The 23,806-nt window shown below is 43.3% G+C and overlaps 1 protein-coding gene across 7 annotated transcripts in view; it reads right to left on the reverse strand.

Annotated features, from left to right (window-relative positions):
• The window catches only part of Wt1 (WT1 transcription factor), a 43,048-nt gene that overhangs the window by 14,501 nt on the left and 4,741 nt on the right, over window positions 1-23,806 (reverse strand). For 4 of the 7 annotated variants that reach the window (XM_020152843.2, XM_020152842.2, XM_020152846.2 and 1 more), the window contains exons 2-5: window positions 22,221-22,343; window positions 21,744-21,846; window positions 13,060-13,137; window positions 12,047-12,097 (exon numbers count right to left, since the gene is read on the reverse strand). In XM_020152843.2, the coding sequence (XP_020008432.1) occupies window positions 12,047-12,097; window positions 13,060-13,137; window positions 21,744-21,846; window positions 22,221-22,343 (355 nt within the window). The remainder of the gene's footprint in view (window positions 1-12,046; window positions 12,098-13,059; window positions 13,138-21,743; window positions 21,847-22,220; window positions 22,344-23,806) is intronic. The other 3 variants (XM_020152844.2, XM_074043702.1, XM_020152847.2) reach the window with 1 other exon arrangement.

The following is a 23,806-nucleotide window of genomic DNA, read 5'->3' on the forward strand; positions in this document are numbered from 1 at the left end:
TTTATAAGTTTTCTTTCTTTTTTTTTTTTGGTCTAGTAAGCTTCCTTTTGAAAGATAAAAGATAAAATACTTGATTCAACCAAAGGACAAGGAAAAGGGATTTGATGGCTCCTTGGCCAAGACTGTCAAGGAGGTCACAGGGATTTACAATGAGGTGTAATAGGACAGTTGGGAAAAGAGCTGGTGAACCTGGGGCAGGCAGGTGAAGACATGGGAGAAGAGGCTCACGGGAATATGATGACTTCTTCCATCCTGCCTCAGAGGCCACTCTGTTTGAAACCACTCACCAGGCTGACAAAGACATTTCACACATGTCTTTGGTTTTGTTGTTCAAGAAGACACAAATCATCCATTTAAGGCTTTAGCCCATTAATTCCCTATCATGTCCATAGAACATCAAAAATAACTACCAAAATTTTTTAAAATGAAGATTCACTGTATGTGTTACCTTCTACACTTGAACAGGTAATTCAACCACAAAAATAAATGAACCTGGGCACATGTCTTGTACATGTCTAACCAATTTTGGTTCCCACTGATCTGCTTTGTCCCCTGAATGTTCCCAGAGATCTGGATGAATAACATACCCAAGAATTCATGCTAACTCACTGCTCTATGGTCTCCAGAATCCACTGCTTTTATTCTCACTTAAAAAACAAGCCATTTACCTGTCTCGACTCTTCTGTCACCTCTCTATTCTCTGTGAACTTCCAGATTGGCCAAGTGGGAAATTATTTTAAGACAGAATATAGATTTGGCTTCTTGTTTGTTTAAAGCAGAAATACACCAAGAGGGTTCAATGAAGAAGACCCTGAGGAATCAGATGTCACCACCATTCTGGCCACACTGCCCCCTGCCCAACAGAGGCAGCCACTACTCAGCTCCGCCAGCCAATTACCATCAATACAAACCTAGTGTTGTCCCATCTTTTCAGTCATCAAGAAAAGCTGGAAATCTGGAATTTTCTAAGACCACCTGAATTTACATTTTTGCAAATAACTGAAATTTTGGAACACATATTTGGACAAAGGGCCACTAATTTGCAACTTTTGCTTTCAAGGTTGAGTAGTGAAGTTTACCATACAAACTGGAAAATTCCATCTTGAGTCTGCTCTGTCCTTCCACATGGCAACAAAATAGAGGTGGGGATATGCCTAATTCTTTAAAAACTGGGGATTAGAAACTTCCAAACACTGAAAGCTTGAAAGGATACAATACTTACACAGCTGAAATGGCCAATGTTGTTAGGAGAAAATCTAGAGGTTTTCATCCGCAAATATCAGTAGTTAGCCTCTAAGTTCCACTGGCCCACTTAAAAGTAAGCTTAAGCACCAAAGTAACAGATAGAAAACCGTATTTGCTGTAGTGTCGATTCAAGTGTATTCATTTTTTATGACTGCTGCTATAAATTACCACAAACCTGGTCGCTTAAAATAATACAAATTTATTTTCTTACAATTATGGAGATCAAGTAGAAAATCAACCTTTCTAGGCTGAACCCAAGGTGTTGGCAGGGCTGCTTTGCTTCAGTGGCTCTGAGGGGAGAATTTCTTTCCTTGCCTTTTGCAATCTTTAGAACTTATTTGCATTCCTTGGTCCCTTCTCATCAGTCCAATCTTTTGCTGCTACTTGTCTCCTACTACTCTTCTATAGTCAAGTCTCTGCCTCATTCTTATAAGGACTCTTGTCATTACATTTAGATAAGAATGCCCACCCAGGTAATTCAGGAATTTCCCCATCTCAGGACCCTCAACTGAATCATGTCTACAGAATCCCTTTTGCCACATAAGACAACATTCACAAGTTCCAGGAATTAGAATCTAGGTATCTCTAAGTTTGTTATTTAACCTATTATCCCAAGGAAACCAAATCTATTCCATTTCTGGCAGTTATATTTGAGAAAACTAAATTAATATGGATCCTTTATCTCCAGATTAGTCTGAGAACATGTGGATTCAGCATCTGAAGGTCTGTGTTCTAGGCCCACTTCTCTTAGTTATTTTCTTTGTGGCCATGAGTGAGACATAATCCTCTCTGTATCAGAGAGTCATCATTTGTAAAATGAAGCTAATAATCTATCTTCCAGATTTGGTTGAAGAGGAAAGAAGAGAGTTATCAGAGGAGCAAAAGTTAAACATCACTCAATAGCTTTCCCCCTGACAAACTATTCAGGAGGTCTGTGATTACAGGTGATCAATGGCCAACAGCCATAAAAATTGTAGATCATATGTTTCATATGAGTCTGGTGATTGACATCAGTAAGTTTCTAGTTTTGGTCCTCAGAACAACCTGAGGAGGAGTCATAAGGTTGTCACTGAAGGCCTCGGCTTTCATGGCCTCCACTTTGTGTGAAATGAAAACAACAACGCCTGCCCTATCAGACATTTGGAGGACTGAATGAGATGAGGGAAGTGCTGCACAATGCTTGGTGTGTGGTGTGCACTCAATAAATGTTAACTGTCATTTACAAAGCCACATCTCCATTTTCGGAAAAGTACACTGAGGTTTAAGAAGAGGTTGAGTTACTTGCTCAAAGTCAGACAGAGAGCAAGAGGCAGAGCTGAGGTCTAAGGCCAGGTCAATGCTTCTCTTCTTCTTTCAGAATGAGCTGGACAGTTCCGGTGGTCAACCCCACCCTTGTGGGTTCAATTCTTTTGGATTCTATCATCATGACACTTGAATGACTCCCAGCTCTTTTCCCCAAGGGTTGAATGAAATTAGGCATGTTGAAGTTTTTTTAATGTACTGGATGTAGAGGAAACGGATAAGAGCATGGAGGCAGTGAGAAGGGTCAAGTTCAAAACAGCCCCTCTTCCCCACACTAGCTTCTACTGTGAGATGCATTGTGCATTTGGATAAAAAGAAAGCACGAGGCTAACTGATGGAAATGTCCTGCTTGCATGTGACGAAGAAGTCCAAACTGTGCACAACTGGTACAAAAATCAACTTCTTCCTACCTTATTGGGAAACCAAACCAAGCAGTTATTAACAGAGCATGCGCCCCCTGACTTTGTTTCTGGCAGTGGCCTGGACTCTACCTTTTCCTAAGCAGCTTTAGCATGCATAAATGGATCCTGACAAAGTCTGCTTTTCCTAGACAGCTTTAAAATCCATCTACATGTGCCCATAGGAAGTTTGCAGGAAGAGTAAAACGTCCTTCATAGAACACAAACTGTAAGCCCTCTTCTTGCTAAAAACGTGTATATTGAGGTTTGGCTCGGGAGAAAAATAATAATGTTTGAAGAGCAGCTTCTTTAGAAATGGTTAATTTTGATATTCCACAGGCACAAGAAGATTAATAAAAGGGAATCGAGGTTTTACAGATGAAGAAAACCAGAACTGCCCTGAAATCCCTTATCAACAAAGAGGTAAAAAAAAAAATAAGAAGAAGAAGAAAGAAAGTAAAAGAAGAGAGACGGGGTTTTTTTTAAAGCAATTATCATTTAATATGAATATTCAAAAAGGAGAGACTTCAGCCTGCGATTTCTCTCTCCCACCTCTAGTTATTGGCCAGGTGGACCCCGCCTTCTTCACCTCAGCCTCCCTCTGCAGAGCTCATCAGAAAGCTCTGGTGAGGGGGAGGGGGAACCTTAAATTCCTGTGCACCAGAACATGGAATTTATTCAGCAAGCCCTCTCCTCTCTCCATCCTTGATACTCAGGGCTTATATATAAGATGCTTAAGTGCCTGGCCCCTTTTGGTGTCGACAATAAACTTTGCTGCAAGCCTTGGGGCCCCATCACCCCCTTATCTAGTGTGCCAGTTTCTGAGGGAAGAGAACGCGGGGATCATGTTAATGTTTAAACGTAAGACACAAGGCTGAACTTGGCATCACTCACCAATTCTACTTGCCTAAGAAAAAAGAACACTTATGTGACCAAGTCTCTAAATCCAAGAAACTGATATCAAGAAATACAGGGGAGAGAGGCCCAAAATGAGAGGACTGTAAGAGGCAGCCACCTGCCAAATCCAGATCGTGGCACACCCTACCCAACAAATCCAAGAGACAAAACAGGGGAGGGGACAGTGTCAGTGTAAGAGGGACCCAAGAAAAGACAACCAACAAAATAAAACAAAGCCCAACCGAACCAACCTCTATAGGAATGTACACAATCCACCAAGGTGAACTAGAAAACTGAACCAACCAGCCCTGGATGACTGCACCAATAGACCCAGGGCAGTAGTTAAAATAAAATTCACAATTTTGCACAGATGTCATTAGCAATGCCACCGAGACATACTGTTTTGTTTGTGCAATTTAATACAACTTTTATAGTGGGACTATAAGAAATTGATGGGTGTGTTAAAAACCAAAAGGATTTCCCTGCTCTGATCATATAAAGGGAAAGAAAAAAAATGAAACTTCTTTTACTAAGCCAGCACAGAGAGTAAAAACCTAAAAACAAGTTTAATTTGATTTACTTTAAACACACAGACGCATAGTCTGTTATCCGTCAATTCACAGGCATAAAAGTTTCCTCAAAAATAGTCAACAGGAAAGAATCAGCTATTTTTTTTTTAGACAATTTACCTTCCTTCGGCTCCCACGTGTTTCATTTCAGTTTAGAACTTAAGAAAAAGATGCATTTTTTGCTCTTAACAGAAATGATGTATTTTAGTCACTTTTCATTAAAAATTGCACTACTTCTAACCATGCTGCTTTTTAATAAACATTCCTCCCATGAACCTTAGAAAGCAGACCCCCTTACCACCCCATCCTTTCTTCCTGTTCTCTCCATGTCTCTCTGCACCCCTATGGCACCGAGCTCCACATCACATCTGGAGGGGAATAGCGTTCACCCCACTTTACACTAACTACAACTTTTTCTCTCTCCCTTTTTTTTTTTGGTGGCACTGGGGTTTCAACTCAGGGCCTCACGCTTGCTAGGCAGGTGCTTTGCCACTCGAGCCACTCTACCAGCCCTTTCACTCCAACTTTTTAAATTCTCCATTAAATCTCTGGTTTTGCTCACCCACATCTATCCCACCAGCCTTGGCTAAAAGAATCTCCATTCCTGTCAGGGAACCTCTTCCTCTAATCCCCTTCTCAGGCTCCAGGGCAGAGCACATGGCTAAGACCTCAATAATCAGGTCACTACATTCTCCAGCCTCAGACCCAATCCAGACCAATCACTTCTGCAAGCAACCACCTGCTCCCAGCCCAAATGATTTTGTATAACACAAGGGTGTGCTGCGGGGTATAGCTCAGTGGTAGACCCTGTCCTGGGTCTTTTGCTGGAAACGAACCAAGAGAGACACATTGTCCTCATGAAGCTGTAATGCCAAAAAACCAGAGCAGTTTTCACCACCGTGGAGAAAGCCTGCCTGAACTGGCAGCCAGTATGGAGAACACAGACAGATGACAATGAAACAGTGTTCTAGTGACACTGCTGAGTCCCAGAATCTGGACAAGGGTTTAAAATACAATACAACCTACTAAATTCCCCTTTTGATCTGTATCAGTTACAACTGGGATTCTACTACCAGTTATTTAAAAAAAAAAAAGCCCTAGGTAATAATGCATAAACTAATAGTAACCTAATAGAGTTTATTTTTCAAAGACATATCAGAACATGATACCTGTAAATGAGTACTGGCCCCTTCAAATTATCACCTTTTGAAGGATGTCCACTTATCTCAACATGCTACTATTACTAAAACTTTCATTTTAGTAATATGACTTTGGTTATATTCCTTTTTTTTTTTTTTGGTGGTACTGGGGTTTGAACTCAGGTCTTGTCCTTGCTAGACAGGCTGTCTACCACTTAAGCCACACTCCAAGCCCTGTATCACTCTTTGGAAAGTTTCTTTATAGTTGGGGAAAGCATAGTGGGGCACACCTATAACCCCAACTACTCAGGAAGCAGAGATCAGGAGGATTGTGATTTGAGGCCAGCTCAGGAAAAATATTAGTGAGATACCATTCCAACAAATAGAAACTGAATATGGTGGCAAATGTCTGTAATCCCACCTTTGAGGAAGAAATAGGTTGGAGGATCACAGTTCACCACTGGCCTCAACAAAAACCCAAGACCCTATCCAAAAAATAACTAAGGTTAAAAAAAAAAAAAGGGGGGCTGAGGCTGGGACTCAAGTGGTAGAGCTCTGCTTAGCGCAGGCCCTGAGTTCAAACCCCAATACAGCCAATAAAAAAGAAAGTTTCTTTATAGTCACGGCCCATTTGTCTCCACTTCCCATGCAGCCTAGTCCTCAGACACTATTTAATAGGGGACACAGACTGAGTGGTTAATAGCCTGACAACTCCCTCATATAAATCAACCTGCCTGAACCAGAACGCTCTCCTCACCACTTGCAACGGTCCACAAACCTCACCCAGCTGACCTGGACCTTCTTATTTCACACTCAGAGCAGAGCTGAGAGATACTCTTACACCCAGCTTCCTATCACAGTTTCAGGGGAACATGGTCCAAAACTCCCCATGGTGTTTACTGCTGCTCGTGCTCAGATGCGTGTTTTTAAACATACCTCTCCCTCCTACACCAGCACACAGGAACCCACGACTCACAGGCCACATCATCAGTGCAGTTAATATCTGGAGCCTCTCTTATAAGTCTGTGGTAACCGGGTGCTAGCTTATCAGAATCCCAATTCACCTAACTCCCTGGGTTCTCTATTCTCATTGCTTTGGCTCCGTGGGCAGAGATGGCTGCTGACTCCATCCAGACACGGTGCCCAAACTCACATGACAGATGGACCTGCATCTCATCTGGGAAAGATGAAGCAGGATCTTTCTAGCCGGGTTCTCAGAAGTTGCCACCAGGCTTGCTCACACACTCCTGGGCCTGACAGTTTACTCAAGGTACTTGACTGCATGAAGAATGATCCTCCCTAAAACACCAGGATCTGCATGGGACTCTGGAGACCAAGGTCTCTCTTGTGTCTCTGGTTGCAATGGAAGCCCACGGCCTACAGGTGTGAGGAATCAGTGCAGAACTATCGCTTCTGCAAGCCCCCTGCCCCACCCACCCAATGACCTTGACTAACACAAGGGCATGCTGGGGGTACAGCTCAGTGGTAGAGTGCTTGCCTAGCATGCACAAAACTTTGGGTTCCCGCACAGAAAAACATAAAATAAGAAATGATTTTTGATGAGTTAAGTACTTAAATTAATTTTTAATATCAGAAATGGCAAGTAAATAAATTTTAAAAAAGGCTTGGGGTGGGAAATCTTTTTAAGCAAAATATAAAAGTCCCAAAATTTGAAACTATGAAACAAAACTTCTAATTTTACCATAAAAATAACAAATTTCTGACAGGAAAATAAAAATCTACTGATAAAACTAACATACAAACTAGAGGAAACATTTATAGTTCATATATTTAAAAAAACAAAGCATGCTTATAAACCAACACTGTTACTAAATGGGCCATCCTAGCTATGGAGCTCTTCCCTGCCCTTCCATCTTGCACTGTTGAGTCCCAGTTCACCATCTTCTCTCTCTCTGTCTCTCTCTCTCTCTCTCTCTCTCTCTCTCTCTCTCTCTCTCTGTCTCTGTGTGTGTGTGTGTGTGTGTGTGTGTGTGTGTGGAGTGTGCTGAGATGGAGTCCAGGGTCTCACGCATGCTACGCAAGCACTTTCCCACTGAACTATACCCAAGCCACTCCCTATTATCTCTTAAACCCATCTTTGTTAGCCTTTCTTCACCTCTTCCCTTTAACTGAGGTAACTGTGATAGTTAAATATTTCCAGCATTTTTTTTCTCCACAGATACAATACACAACAAAATGGGTTTTTTGTTTTTTATTATCTCTGTTGGTGAGATGACAGATGACTTTGCTTCTTTATAATGTTTTTGCACTGTCTGAATTTTTTTTTAATGATAAGCCTATGTTACTTTTCTAATCAGGAAGGAAAGCTGTTTTCGTTTTAGATAAAGTATCCATCTCAGCTTCATAGAGCACTCATCTGTGGCTTTGTTTTAAAAATGAAGAATTGGAAAATAAGCTAGAATAAACAAACTTGTTCACTTTTAGTAGAAAAACACCTACTGAAGAATGCAGAAGCTCCTCATTTCTGAGAAACATTTGGATGACTTTTTATGAGAGTAGATTCTAAATCAGTATTTTTCTAGCTGGAGGTTAGATCTTTTCTTGCACAGATGACAAGGAGAGGATGAATGGTGAGCAGAGGGTCTCAGAAGGGCCAGGATGAGACTGCAGACATGAGAGGTCCAAAATATTCTTTGGGTCATGGAGACATCTCACCCTCACCTGATGTACCCTCTCCCCCTCCAAGGCCTGTATACGCACGTACCTTATTAACCAGCCAATATTCTCATTGAGCCCAGTCATCTCCCTATGCAAAGACCACCATGATCCTCAATTCTAAGATGGTCTCTTCACCACCACCTTCCTTTCTTATCTTTCCTATGTGGCTTCTTTATGATCTGATCAAATCTGCCATTTTCCCTCAGTTTATGAGATAAGCACAAAATAAAATAGTTAAACATAATACAGACACAAGCCACAGAGCTCCAAATATTTTTTAAATTAGGTATTTTTTTAAGAGGCCAAGAATGTTTTTTTAAAAAATACTCTTATAATGGTTAGAAACTCAGAACTTTATAATGGCCTATAAATGAATGAATTTGATCTAAGCTGAAGTCAAACATTTTTTGGCAGTACTGGAGTTTGAACTCAGGGCCTCATACTTGCTAGGAAGTGCTCAAACATTTTTTATAAGAAGGAAAATAACACAGATGGAAATATATGCATAGAAAAAGGTCTAAAAGTATGTGCAACACAATATTAATAATTATTTCATCTGAGCTATTAGGGGAGTTATAATTTCCTTCCTTGTATAGTTATATTTTCTAAGGATCCTATAACTTACATAATTACTTGCATAATTTTAAAGTTAATATATTAGCTGGGCATGGTGCTACACATCTGTAATCCCAGCTTCTCCAGAGTTGCAGGCAGGAGGAACTCAAGTTTGAGGGTAGCCTGGGCAGTTAGAGAGAAGATCCCATCTCAAAAACAAAATACAAAAGGGCTAGGGCCTGGGCCCAAGTGGTAGAGTGCTTGAGGCCCCATACAGCAAAAATAAATAAATACATGCATATATTGGTTAACTATATATACAAAAGAAAAGGGTGGGAAAGGTGGAAGGAGAGGAATTGCAACAGGAAGGGAAGACATAAAGGTAAAGAACCTTATGACTTAGTCTTCCTCAAGTGAGAGGACAGGAGACACAGCACCAAGTCACAAGTCACCAACTCCATCAAACCCAGGAGTCCATTCTTCCTTCTGCTAGTACAGCTATCAGACCACAGCCAAGTCTAAATGTAAGGCATCAATAAAGAAAGTGGGGCCAGGAGTGTGGCTCAATGGTAGAGAGCTCACTCAGCATGCATGAGGCCCTGAGTTTGATCCCAACACCATAAAAAAAAAAGAGAGAGAGAGAGAGAGAGAAGAGAAAGAATAGTTTCAGGGCTGGTGGAGTGACTCAAGTGGTAGAGGCTCTGAGTTCAAATCTCAGTACCTCCAAAAAAAGAGAGAAGTGTTTCCACAGCATAAATGTAGTTGTTTGAAAGGGGGAAATTACCAGCTTGCTGCTGAGGCAGAGATGCAGGAGCACACTCTGCAATGCTCTATTCCCGACACTTCACCTTGGTTTTGCATCTCAAGCTCCATGGGCCACTTAAAAGCAGGCTATCTGTTTTCAAGAAGTAAATCTCCTGGATGGGTACCTTATGTTCAGGAACCCACGAGGGAAGGTGCCGGGCTGTGTACTGGAGCTCCCAGCCAGAGCCTCAGCTATCTCTTTTGGCACAGGTTCTCAGGGATGAGACCATGTCTAGAGGGGATTTTCTCCAGATTCGACAGCCTTGGCCCTACCAAAATGCACAGCTTTGTTTTCACCATCCATCACTCATTGTGAGTCTCCCTTTTTCCCTTTAAGCATCCACAGGTCAAAGACTGTGTGTTCCTAACAGCCTGTGAACTTCTTGGACCAGCAAAGGGACATTCATTTTGTTCAGCACTCCTTTTACATTTCTATTGTGTTGGATTTCCCACTCCCCCTACCCTTGTCCCCAGAGAGTAACTTCCTCCTTGTTTTAATAACTTGGATCACAGTCAAGGTTGATGTGTTTCTCCATTTTGCAGGATATTTTCTTCAGAAGAGACAAAACAGAGGCCAACTGGGTAGCTAAGGCTTGTTAACAACCTTAGGAAATCAGCAGCCATTAAGAATACACACAAAAAATGTTTTCCAACAAATAAAAAGCAGACAATACAGACATCATAAATGCAAGTATGCATGATAGTGGCTTAATGCTTAGAAAGAAAGAATATTCCCCAGCAATTCTTTTCTCCTAGATCCAACTTTAAAAATCAAATTTCATTTGTTTATGGGAAAGAGGAAGAAAAGATAAACCACCTTCTCTCTGACTTAAAATGAAACATAGGATTTTCTCATTAGAGGTCATGAGAGTAACTCCAATTCCAGTGGATCACAGAGATGAGAAAATGAGAAAAAGGGAGAGGAAGGCAAAGGAATGAGTGAGGATCAAGAATATCACCACCACCACAATGTCATGTTTTCATTTCAGCTCACTACATTCCACTTAAAAAACTGTCCTCACCCCTCCTACCACTGCTCCCTGACACTAATGAAAGGTACCTCTGAACTTAAAACACAGAGAAACTTGCTGGAGTCAAGTCTTTTTTCTTTAAGACATGAATCAAATCACCAGTCTTTTTAATCTACCACCATGGTTTTTCTCACCCTTGAGAAAAATGAATCCTTTTTATATAGCTTCCTGAAGAAAGTTAGTAATCAAAACTGCATTTTAATTTCAGAAATCCTTTTCCAAGATGTAAGTAGCAGGTCAATAAAAACTCTTCCAGCTTTTTTCCCTTATATAGGATTGAGCAAATATTTCACACTTTGTACTTCATTCTAACAAGACAGTTTCTGACTGTTCAGCAAATGACAACTCTCACATATCTAGAGACCTTTAAAGTATTAAAATTATCTCAACTGTGGATGGCTCCAATTCAAACACAGGCCAAGATTCCTTGTCTGTATTTTTGTTGTCAAATAAACAAACCAACCTTGTATTCCAACAGGAAGAAATTGTCTTAAATTGAAACATTTTTTGCCTTCACAATTGTGTTCTTTCTGTTCTTGGCATTTAATCTGGGAAACATTACTAAATTCCGAGTAGAGGAGAGAGAAGAAAAGGAAGGAATACAGAAAGAAACAGTGGGACCCAAAAGCCAAGAAATGTAAGAGAAGTTGAGAGCAGGTAGAGAGACAGAATGCTAAAATTTTCAGTAGCCCCTTTAAATGAAAGTGGGGAGAAAAGCACTTCAAAGCTACAGAGGGCTTTTTACTTCTGACCCAGAGGGAAAAAGTGGAGATCTGGATAAAATAGCAGAAAAACTGGGGTTGTAAGTGTAGAGAAAGATCTAACAGTAAGACTTGAAGATGAAAAGGCAGCTCTGCTGACTACTGAAGCTATGATTAAAAACAAACAAACAAACAAACACAAAAGAAACAGGACTGAGCCAAGAAGGAAGGAAGAAAGATGTTTCTGGTGCTTAAGCAGAGAAAATAAAATCCAAAGAAATAGCTACAGAACTGCCCCTGGCACACAGCTATGAGGCTGGAGAAAGCACAAATGTTTAGAAACTCAAAAAGAAAAAAAACCTGGCCACAGGTTTGGGGTAAAAAGTAAGTTCTCCCTGGGAAATTTAAAGTGAATTAAGACTGAAAGACGTTACTGAACTAAAAGAATCATGTTTAATGCCACAAACTTAGTGTTTTGTGACACATTCATAAGGAAATGAGTAGGGTTCCTGTTGCATAGCTTTTAAAATTGTTTTCCAGGGGTACACTGATGGGAAAGGTCACCAACTCCATGTGGCCCATGAAGTTTGCGGTCTATGATAAACAAGAGGCAGGAGCAGGGTGGGCATAGGTTTTCCCATCCCTCAACAGCTATCCTGATTACCCATGTCACTCCTAACTCCTGCATTGCCCAGATGTCAGTCAACAAAGCCATTGTCCACTCACTTGCTTTGCCCTTCTGTCCATTTCACTGAGCTGGAGCTCCCAGCAGCAACTCTAAAAGAGAAGAAGAAGTAGGGGATGGGGAATGGAGCATGCATGGCTCTGGCCAGCCCCCCAGATCCCAGAATCCAGGGAGAAGCCAGGAAATACACAGAACACAAAGCTAGCTGTCAAGAGTGCTGAACTAAGTCCCTAGTCCCACAGGGGCCAGTGGTGGGGTGGAAGGCACCACAGATTAAGCTGGACAGACCCTAAGCTTTGGAATCCCAGCTCTACTACTTAATAGGATTTGAACCTGGGAAGTGTCTTGACTCTCTGAGCTTGGCTTTGTCATCTATAAACAGGCAATAGTACCTAAACATCATAAGGTTATTTAGGAAGATAAGGTGAGGTGATTAAAGAGCACCTGATCGTAGGCACTTCAAGAGTGTGACATTCTCCTGTCATCTCCTGAGACTTACTTGAAATTAAAAGCCCCACCTGCCTTCTTTGCTTCGTGTGCAAAGAGAAGTCTCTACTTATATTCAGCAGCTGCATTCTTCCTATGGTGGCTGTGTATCATGTGTGAGCAAAAATGACTGGTGCAACCAGGAATGGGAACATCTGACTTTGGATTATTCAAATCATCACCTCGCAGCTACAAATTTGGATCCTGGACTTTGTACATGCACAGCATTTCTTGATAAGATAATGTGTGGTTAACATCTGCAATATCACTAGTAAAACATAAACAGTAAATGGACACAAAAGCTTTGAAGAATTCTAAAACATTCAGCAAGGAAAGGCCCAATATTTCCAATTCCCTAGTTCCAGACAAAAACATCCACTATTTGCATTTTTTAAAATTTAGTGCTGCACACAACCCACCAACTGGGAGAGGGAGTAAAGCATCTTAGTGCTCTAGAGAGCTATGCCCGTTCTTCTCAACTGTACTCCCTCCACAAGCTCTCAGTTCCTTAAAAATGGTTTGAACAGGTGTACATTACCATTGAAGGACAATGGAGTGAAGTTCTTACCCCTTTAAGGTGGCTCCTAAATTCATCTGATTCCAGGTCATGCATTCAAGTTGGGAGGTCATTTGGTATAAATTGTCACTGTTGGAAAACACCCAGAGTTAGAAACACATAAACACACACACATGCACACAATTGTTTCTTCAAAAAGCAATAATATTTTAATTTGTTTTAACAATGTAAAATTGCAAACCTCCACATTTTTCATAATGATAGAATATACTCATCTGAAATGATTTTCATTTCACCCCACTGACCTCTGCAGTTATTCACTTCACACACAGCAGAGATGATATGAAAGTAATTTGGAAGCTTTACCAAAAATAAATAAATAAATAAAAACTTAGCATAAGCAGGCATGGCGGCACATCCTGTAACCCCAACATTCAAATGGATCTTGAGCTCAAGGCCAGTCTGGGCTACATAGTGAGCTTGAGGCCAGTGTGGGATATATAGCTATACAGCGAAACTCTGTCTCAAAAAAAAAAAAAAAAAAACCTTACATAGTAAACAGCGTTTCTAAAAAGGTATTAAAATTGGAGGGGAAGAGGCTAAAGGGAGTGAGACTTTGAAAGGCAACACAGGCTGGATAACTCAACATTAAAGTTAAAAGCCTGGAGCTGAGAGTAAAAAGACAGCAGATTAATTATTCGTGAAAAGGCCATTAAGTTGTTTGAATCAAAAGGATAAGCATCGTGTGGCTTATGAGGGCCTGAAAAGTCAAAGCATGATGGATGATAGATGGACTAATACACGGATATGTGACAAACAAAAAAAAGAGGATGATAAAAATCTCTGCAAGTTGAAGGAATAATTCCTATTGGTTTTACAATCCTGGTACAAGTGAAGTTTGAAAAAATCCAAAAACGAAGGGAGAAAAAGGAAAAATTTACATTGAAGACCCCAAAGGAGAAAACAACCAGCCACTGATGTTCTTTTCCCTTTCTATTTATCTCATTCCTAGAAAACTAGCACATCAACCAAGTACCAGAGACCTCCAACATTACCAAGTTCTATTAGGAATAAATTTAGACCTGAACTGAAATGGTTAATTATGAAATCTGAGACCCAAGAGATTAATGGTTTGTCTGGGAACCTTTGGTCTAAACACATTACCAAAAAAAATTTCACTCTACCTTCATGGCAGAAGTGAAAGGAGATAAGAAGCATTCGGTATCTAATGTGTGATATCAGATCGCAAATCCTGGACAATCTCTGTCTTGTCATGGCATTCCTTTTGGTTACTTCATCGGGCAGAGGAACAGGAATTTTTAATGCAGAGAGGGTTTTCTTGAGCCAACTGAACTGAGAACTCGTGCAGGGGTGAGAGAAATTGCAGCAAATCAGAATAAATGAATACTGTGCGCTCTATTGGCATAGCTTAATAAATCATGGGAGAGTCCATCTGACTCTCATATCATCACTCTGAAAATTATTTAGAACTCTTTAGTGTCAGGTACACAGGATAGGAGGAAATCAGATTCCAAGAGGGAATTTTGCATATGAAAAGTGAAGTGACTTCAAACTGGAAGTATGTGTAGTTTCATTAGTCAGTGTATATCTGCACCCCATCATTCATCCCCATGTCTGACTAGCTATTATGCTACTACAATATCCTACATATCAATGAAAAAATGATTGCTTTCTCCTGCAGCTTCCTCTTTAGCGGCAGCGGCCCGTGCCGGTCTGTGCCACTGAATTTTGCAATTCCACAAATTCTTGCTGGAAGGCTGGTGTAATTAATTCCTGAAGGACCCCAACTTTTATTAGAAGTGCCAGCCTGCTGCATTTACCACAGGAGAGTTTCTTGAACTTTCTTTGGGCTGACAGTTCATTAATAAGCAGCCTCCTCCACAATCTCTCCACTGGTTTTTGTTCTCCTGCGCCTTTTCATCAAGCAATCCACTTATTAATCTTGCCATTAATCTCAGCCAACAGGCATTGTATTCCCCAGGTAGCTCTATATTTTTGTCACTAATTTTTAAAAAATTGTTCACTAACTAAAATCACTCAGCCCTTGGTGACAATTTTCCTGGGCCCTTTTGGGATATGAGAGCTTTCTGAAATTATTCAATCTTTGCACACGATTAAGAATATGGTAATTTTCATCTTGTTTCTGGGGAACAGGATGAACGACGTAAGTTAATGCACAAGGATAAGTGAATACTAAATATCCAACTTTATGATTTCGGGTTTTTTTCTCACAAGACTTAGAAGTCCACTGATTCTGAAGGGTCTCTATCTAGAAGAATCTCAAAGAGGAAATATTTTTAAGTGCATTTCCTTGGTCCCCAGAAAGCAAACTTTCTCAAATATATGGCCCATGTCTTACATATATGTATCTTCCTCCTTGGACCTTAATAAGCACTGTGCTGCCAATGTGGTAGTCACCTGCCACAGATGGCTATTAAGCAGTAGAAACATGGCTAGTGCCACACATTGAAATAAGATTTTGGTTATATTGAGTTAAGTACAGTATTTTTGAATTAATTCCATTTTTTCCTATTTTAATACAGTTAGTAGCAAATTTCAAATTATGTATGGCTCTATTCGATGGTTCTATTATGTATGTTTCTATTCAAAATGGTATTTTATGACATTGAGAAAAATCCCAGTTCAGCTCTCTGCACTTCAGTTTTCTCACCTGTCAAATGAGAATATTAATCTCAGTGTCACTTAACAAGGATGTTGAGGCTCGAGGAAGGTAAGGCCCACAGTGGCAATTTGAAGATGATACAGATAATGTTTTAATTCTTTTCTAACCTATCAGATTTTTCCCAGCAGTTTCACACATTCTCAATGGCTCCTATAACTTTGTGAGGTAGGTATAAGCATGAGCTCCATTTATCAGATGAGGGCTGGGACTCAAGAGAGGCACAGAGCTGGCATGACTAATGCCACCATGCCCTGCCCTTTGGAGGTAACCTGGGATTATCTGACCTCCGGACCTAGTCCTGTGACTACCACTCAAATATAATAATAATAATAATAATACCAATAGTAATGAAGAAGCAGCTCTTCTTTAGATTCTTCTAAAAGAAGTGAAAGAGGTGAAAGCACACATGCTCCCAGGAACATCACAACCAACTCTGTCTCCAAGAAACTGCAGTGATGGCCACAGTAGCCTCCCCATCTCACTCAGGACAACAAATCCTCTTCTGTTACCTAAGATCCCAGTAGGAGCCCCATTTTATGATTCAACTTGTCCCGGTAAGCTCAGCCTGCAAACCCTTGAAAGAGGAGAGAAGGTGGGGAAGGTGGATAGAAGAGAAGGACTTTCAGAAAATCCCAAGCTACTAATAGGCTTCTTGAGGCCAGAGATAGAATCAGAGCACAGTTTTAACCACATCCTGCCTTTTGCTGACTGGGGCTCTGAGTGGCTCAGTGAGCCGGCCTGGCTGGCATAACCTTTCCTCTGGAAGTCAGTGACAGCAATGACAATAACTACTGCTAGAAAGAGAACCGAATTTGAACTTGAGCTAAAAATACTAAACCTAAGCATGATCTCTTTGGGCAATCAGTCAATACCCAGCTCTCATCATGGAAGCCCATAGAAAGAGGCAGCCCCATTCAGGAAAAGTAAGGCCTCTGGCAAATGAAGCATCTAATTATCAAATGACCACTGTAGGTGTCAACCACCTCATTCCCAGAGGAGATCAGATAAGCAAGTGATCTGGTTCACAGCAACCACAGTGGTCACGTAGACATTTCAGCTCCAACCGTCTAACTCCACCTATTCGGAAGTGAACTCTGAAACTGCAGGCTGCCAAAATATATTCTGAAAGTCGTGGTATCCTTTATATTTTTTAAGTAGTTCACTTTTTTAAAGTCACTGGTTTCCTATATAAGAAATGTTTGAAGTTAGAGGCAAGGGAGAGAGGAAAGAAACTTCTATAACTGGGATTAATGCAAGTTGGAGTAAAATAAAAGGAAGTCAGTCTAGCAAAAAGGGGAACTTAAAAGGAAGTCAGTAGTAGATCATATAGAGTTTGTTTTGGCCTGGACTGTAGTATTACTGAGTTCTCGACCTCTGCACAAAAAGAAAGGAAGAAAAAAAACCCTATTATCTAGACCAGAACTCCTCCACTCTTCAAATGCATGTGGGACTCAAATATGTTTTCATCTTTAAGTGTGTTTACTATATTCAGCAGAACAAGAAAGAAAGGTTTGTGTCACCATTAGAACAGAGCCATCTAACTTACTTGAGATTAGGGTTTCTTCTGCCATGTGTTGGCTGTCCAAATTGGCATCTTAGCAGAAGTAAAGTTTCCCCACAGGATTGAGGGGAAAAAATGCCCAGCAGGATTTATGATATTTCCAGCTTCTGCTATCATGACCCTGTCGGGTACCTCTGTGGCTTTGCCTCTACCTGCCAAGCAAGGCGCACCCAGAGAGGCTCATGCAGACATCCACGCAGCCCTTTTCCTGCTCTCTTCCCTTCAAGGCGCCTCGGAGGCTGCCTGCCCTGACTGAACTTTCTGCCCAGCAGGCCACGGTGAATAATTATTTCATAGACACTCTCGGTATTGTAATTTCTCTTAAGCTCTCCAGCTAACCAAAGAAAAACCCACTGGGGATTCAATTTCTATTAATAAACACTGGGACAGCACAAAAGTTACAGGAATACTTGGAACTAGATATTTCCCCCTCCCTGGAGACGGGTTCAATTCAAGCCTGCAGCTTCAACAATACTGCCCTACCACCCTGGAAACCAACTTCTGCCTACCTACATAGCAGGAAACAAACAGCAGGATCGTACTATGTGAAAATGCTGTGTACCTCATGCCCAGTGGTAAAGGTAAACTTGGAGGAGACTGGAGTTTGCAAAACAGCTGCTTTGTAAGGATTTCAGGAGAAAGCGCAAATCTGTTTCTGACAACACCCAACAGGAAAAACAGTTTCCCAACTATTAAGAGCTTCCTATGAAGAGCTATGGGTAAAACAAATGGTTAGTAGGACTTTCACAACTGTGGGAAGTAAAGTCAGTCCTCTAGCAAGACAGAAGCAGATGCCATCTTCAGAAAGAGAAGGGCACCTAGCCAGGTGAAAGGGAGCAGGGTGCAGAGGCTAGGAGAAGAGATTCTGAAGCCTTGGTATCTGAATTTACTGTGTCACAATGGGGAACTTTACCTTTCAGGGTCTCTTCTGTAAACAGGAAGTGACAAAAACATATTGATCACCTTAAAGTATTGTTATGTGGATAAAAGGAATCAATACTAGTAAGGTGCTTACCATGGCACGTGGCTCATAGTAAGAACTGACAGGGTCATGATAGCAGAAGCTGGAAATATAAATTCTGATCACAGCCGCCAGTTAAATCATAAGCATTTGTACTTCTTTATCAACCAACAGTGCTGGCATGGACTATGTGGGGGACAAGTCAGGTGAGGAACATGAGTGTTCGGAATCACTCTAATTCAGAGCACAGCTGGGTTTTGAAGTCAAAAAAGACTGAAAATCAAATTCTGGTTCTGACTCTTGCTGAGTGTGACCTTGAGTGAGTTACACCGGAGACTCTGAACTTACTTCTTCGTCAGTAAACTGCAGATGATAGTACCTAACTCATACAGTAGCCAGAGGATTAAATGAGTGAACTAAAGGAAGTACTTAGCATAGTGCCCAAGAGCACACAGTCAGTATACAATAAATCCTGGCTATCATGTTACAGAGAATCATCTTTTCACCCAACTATGATCACTTGGCTCTGAAGGAACCAGCATCTGGTGTCAGAAGCTTTAGTGATGTTCAGACAAAACTCTACTCACCTTCAATATGTGGGGATGGAGGAGCTGCTAGAGAGGATAGGGAAAACCACCTCCTATCACTTTTCATAAGGTGACTGCCACCTGAACGGGAAGGGAGTTATGCAGGGAACAAGGGAAGAGCAAACTCACACTGTTCACCGTTTATTTAGTCTCAGAGATACTCTAATTCAGGTTGGGGAAGGAACCTAGGTCCCAAGACTGGGGAGACAAAAGCTGTGTATGGGAGTAGAACAGGAGAAAAAAAAGCTGAGCAGTCTGCCACAGGAGGCCAAATGCAACAATGCAATCAAAATACCAGCCAGTCTTTCTCAGGAGGCCCCAATTGTAGACAGAAAAAAGAACAGACCCTGGGACCAGTGGAAGCACCACAGAATACCCAAAATTCAAACCTTAACCCATTAAGCAAGTAAAAGTGTAGACCTGTTTCCAATGCTTTTCAAACACTGCATTCACAAAAGCCTTTAGATACCCTTAGAATGTCTTTGGAAATAGGAAAGAAGGCAACCAAATAACTGCAGTAATATTGGAACACAGGTCCAATTTTAGAATATCCAACATCTGCCCATTCATCATTACTGCGCAGGAGGGAGAAGACCTTGGGGAAGTGATTGGCAGTGCTGTGAATTTGGGGTGGATGGAGCTTCAAAGATGCAGAGTGTACACTTCAAAGGACCAAACTCTTTTCCTACACAAATCACAATTTTTTTTAGGAGTTTCTACTTAGAAAATTTTTGTAACAGGAGAAAAAGGTATTTTTATGAGATGTGTGGAAAAATAAGACCAACAAAAGTTCTAGAATTACATAGAAGAAAGGGATATCCAAGTATTTCTGAAAGAGGAATCTGACAAAATTGCTTTCTGCAGGGGCCGGTTAGTGACTGGATGGGAAAATGCAAAAGTTTTATATATAAAATATAAGCTGGGGACTGGGGAACGTAGCTCAGTGGTAGAATGGGGGCTGAGCAGGCTTGAGGCCCAGCACCAAAAAATTTAGCGGTCTAGGTAACTTTTTCCCTATTTCCACAGTAACCACAAACTCAGTCCTAAGTCAAAATCCATCACAGGGATTCCATTTGGAGAACTGCTATTAAACGATGGTTGTGATCATTTATCACACACCCCTTCTCTTTCTGGGCTGCTCCGCCTCTCTTATGAGCCCTTACTACTGTCCCACAGAGTGGGTCTCGGCTCAGCAGAAAGGGGGGGTGGGGAATGTCTGCAAAGCCTCCTGGTCCTCACCCCCCCCAGGTGGTATCCGACCCATCTCAACAATGCCGGCTCCCACATCAAGGCCTTCCTCCTTGGATTGAGAACCCGGCTGGGTCCACCCAAGGAGCCAAGGAGGGAGAGTGGGCCAAGGTCTTCCGTTCCAGCTGACCCCCTCATGGCCACTAGAAGAACAATGACAGAAGAACAATGACACCCTGACAATAGGTGGGAGCCTCTGCTCTAGGAGGATGTCAACGACTCAGCTGTCACCTTTCTTATAAGAAAGAAGGTTTGCAACAGAGAAGGGTGCTAATTCTGTACCCATTTCAGTGACTTGACCCACTGAGGAGAAATGAGATAGCGGGCTTAGGGCAGAACACTGGTCCTGAGATGCCGGAATAGAATTGGTTTCTAGCTAGGGAGGAAGAGAAAGGATGTGGGGGTGTGTTCTGTTTGTACCAGTGCACTTCTCTGCCTCCTTCCCCTAAAGTGATGCGGAATCCAAGATCCGATATTAGATATGCCGAATTTTCGGATCAAAAAGAAAAGTTTCCGAAGTCCGCGCGCCCCAGGAGTCAAAAATATAAAAGGCCCAACCCTGTACCTTTCTAGAAACTCCCAGGATGGATTCGAGTCCCTGGTGAGTCAGACCAGTCCCAGGCTCAATCTTATAAAGTGCAGCCAGGATACTGGGATGCTCCACTGCGGGTTCATGAGCACGCACGCGCCGTGCCCCTCCTCCACTTGCGAGACAGGAGGTCCCCAGGCGCAGCCATTCCCCCACCCAATCTCCCAAGGCAGGCGCTTTTCCTTCCTTCATTACCTCACTACCTCCTTCCCTTGACGTCAGCCCCGGGTCCCCGCGCGGAGGGGCGGGAGGATGGGGATGGGTTGGGGGCAGTCGGTGTCAGGATCACTACGCACCCGGGGGAGGGAGGACTATGAGGTAATGTGCACCCAATCCCCTGCCGCAAAGGGCGCTAGGGCCACTTCCCAGCCTCCTCCCCACCTTCCCGCCCGGGCGCGGGCCGGTGTGTGCGCCACAGTTACTAAGCAACCCTATCGGAGACGCGGGATGCCGGCCAAGTTCACCCAAAGTTGAAGAATAAATTTGGGGGAGAGTGGAGTGGAGCGAGAGGCGGGAGAGGGGAAAGCTTGGGCGGGAAGAAGCGAAAAAAGCTGCATTTTCTCCTCCCTACAATAAGAAGAGCGCGGGTGGGCAGGTACTCTCTTCCCACAGGGCCCTGCTGAGCCTGGACCATCACCCCGCACCTAGGATGGAGTCTCGCCCTAGCGCACACCCGTGGCATTGAAAATGACGTCCACCAAGCACTGCAGCAGGTCAAAACTGTAGACCGCTGAGGTGCGCGGGGCTGAGGCCGACCATCCTTGCAGTCTAAGCGTTCTGTAGCGTGTAGCCAGTGGGCACGGAGGGATTTGAGAAGAACAGAGTGGGAGTGGAACCTGTATTTAGTATTTGGTCCCTCCAGTAACTGCCCTCTTTTATATTCAAAACAAGAACCAGGAGACAAAGGAAATCTGTTTTAATTTGCTTTAAGTGGCTGGATGGGGCAAAGACTTCCTTTGCCTCCAAGATCCCGCACGCCTGCGGTCAGCGCTGCGAGGAATCTGACCTTCCGGACCCACGCCTCCCACTCGCGCACCCCCTCCAGGGTCGCAGGGATGCAGACCCGGTGCCCAGCGTCTTCTTACCTGCTGTAGGGCGTCCTCAGCAGCAGGGCCTGGCTGCCAGTGCAGCTGTCGGTGGGGGTGTGACAGCCATAGACCGGGGGCGGCACGGAGTATTGTTGCTCGCCTGGGAGAGAGCAGGGACCAGAGTGAGAGCGCGCCAGGGATGCGGGGCAGTGCGCAGGCGGTTGGGGGAGAAGATGTTGACCCAAGGGCACTGGGGCCTGGATGCCCGGTCGTCCCCAGCGAAGACGCCCACACCATAAGCTAAAAGCTTCTCGCTTTCTTTCCCTTAGCAGTCACCTCGTGGCGCGCGGCAAAGACCCTCGGACATTGGTAAACTTGATTTGTGTGGCACTTAACGTACTTGGGATGGAAGGAGATTCCATCTTTTCTTTTAAATAGAGTGTGACTACGCTGATTATTTCCTAGATGCCTTTAGATACTCTCTCTTCTCCCAGACTGGTAGGAGTTACAAATTCCGGGGTGGGTGGTGCTTACCCAGAGAGCCCTGCTGGCTCATGGGGTCCTCGTGCTTGAAGGAATGGTTAGGAAACTGCGCCGCATGGTGCGAGGGCGTGTGACCATAGCTGGGCGTCCCGTCGAAGGTGACCGTGCTGTATCCTGCAGGAGTGGCAGATAGAGGCACAGCGTCAGCGGGGCACTTGGGAGGCAGTGGCGATGGGTCTGAATCAGAATCAGAGTCACACGGGGTGAGGGGTGCCTGACCCCCAAATTCCGGTCTTCAGCCTGGGGTTATTCGGGCCCCACCGGACTAACCGCCTCTAGGACTTTCAGCGGGAAGCCGGGCCCAAGCCTTGGGGGTGACATCGGGACTTCTTTTGCGACTAAAACTTTGAGCTCCCAGCTGTTTTCCAATTTATTTATGCCTCGTCCTCTACACCGAACCTCTGGCAGGTATAAAAATCGTCGCCTGCTCGACGGAGAAAGTTGTTCCCCTCCCCCCAAAACAAAAACAAAAACAAAAAACCCACCAAGGCTTTCGTGCAGGGGCAGCGCGGGTGAGCGAAATGAATCTGCTCTGCTGACCCCGCGCTGACTCCGAGCTGTAAATCAGGGGCCCGCGCACCAACTTTCATTAATTACTAGGAGCCAGCTAAATGGCCTGCGCTTTAAATGGGAGAGTAATTACCGAGTAACGTTATCTGCCTGGGGCTGCACAACCCAACACAACACCACAACACCCAAGGGCCTCGGGAAAGCTCGTGGGGGGCGGGGAAGATCGCACCCTTCCTCTGGCGCCTAGGGACTTTGACTGTGACCACTGCTGAGGTGGTCAACTTTCCCACTCCACAGGCCAGAAAACCAATTTCTTTTAAAATGTGCGTATGCGGGATATTGTATGTACATCTTTTCCCCTTCGCCGCAATGTCTGGGCTCTCTGACTCAGTTTCGCAGCCGAGAAACCGAGACAAAGGGGTGCGGTGTCTCGGTTGAAAAACGCAGTCTTTTATGATTATTGCTATTAAACTGCTTCAAACTTGTTATCCACCCCCGCGCGCACACGCCAGTTTCTAGACCTGTTTAGCGCCTCAGGGGGTTGGGGAGAAGCGTCCTATCTAAATATCATCCTAAAACCCAAACCCTAGGGTGGAGTCTCTTCCTATGTTCAAGCGCCAAAGTTTGTGGCCCGAAGTCCAAGCCAGTTGGCAAATGAGAGGCGCAGGACGCTCAAATCGGCTCCCTCCCTGCCAGCCTCGGTTCCTTCCAACTTGTCTCTAAACCCCACAAAATTACTGGGGCTGAAGTAAGGCAAACGGCTCACATTCTCCCACTCTTGTGCAGTACGATCAAGATTGTGCAGTAAGTGTTCACGAAAAGTAGTGACAGAAGGCTGGTTACCTCCATCTTCAAAACAGAGCTACCCATCTCCCCCCCCCTTCCCCACACAAATCGAGATTCCATCGTTCACTCCGGGGCAATAAAGGCACCATCCAGATGGTGGTGTTTCAGAGTGAGAGGGAGGGGAAGGGGCAAATCTTAAATTATCCGGTGGTACAGGTCACGTTTAAAAGTCTCACGCACCGCAGGGCGGCGCAGATCGGTGATTTAAGAAACAAACAGTT

This window comes from Castor canadensis, chromosome 1, assembly GCF_047511655.1.
Source record: "Castor canadensis chromosome 1, mCasCan1.hap1v2, whole genome shotgun sequence".
Taxonomy (NCBI): domain Eukaryota; kingdom Metazoa; phylum Chordata; class Mammalia; order Rodentia; family Castoridae; genus Castor; species Castor canadensis.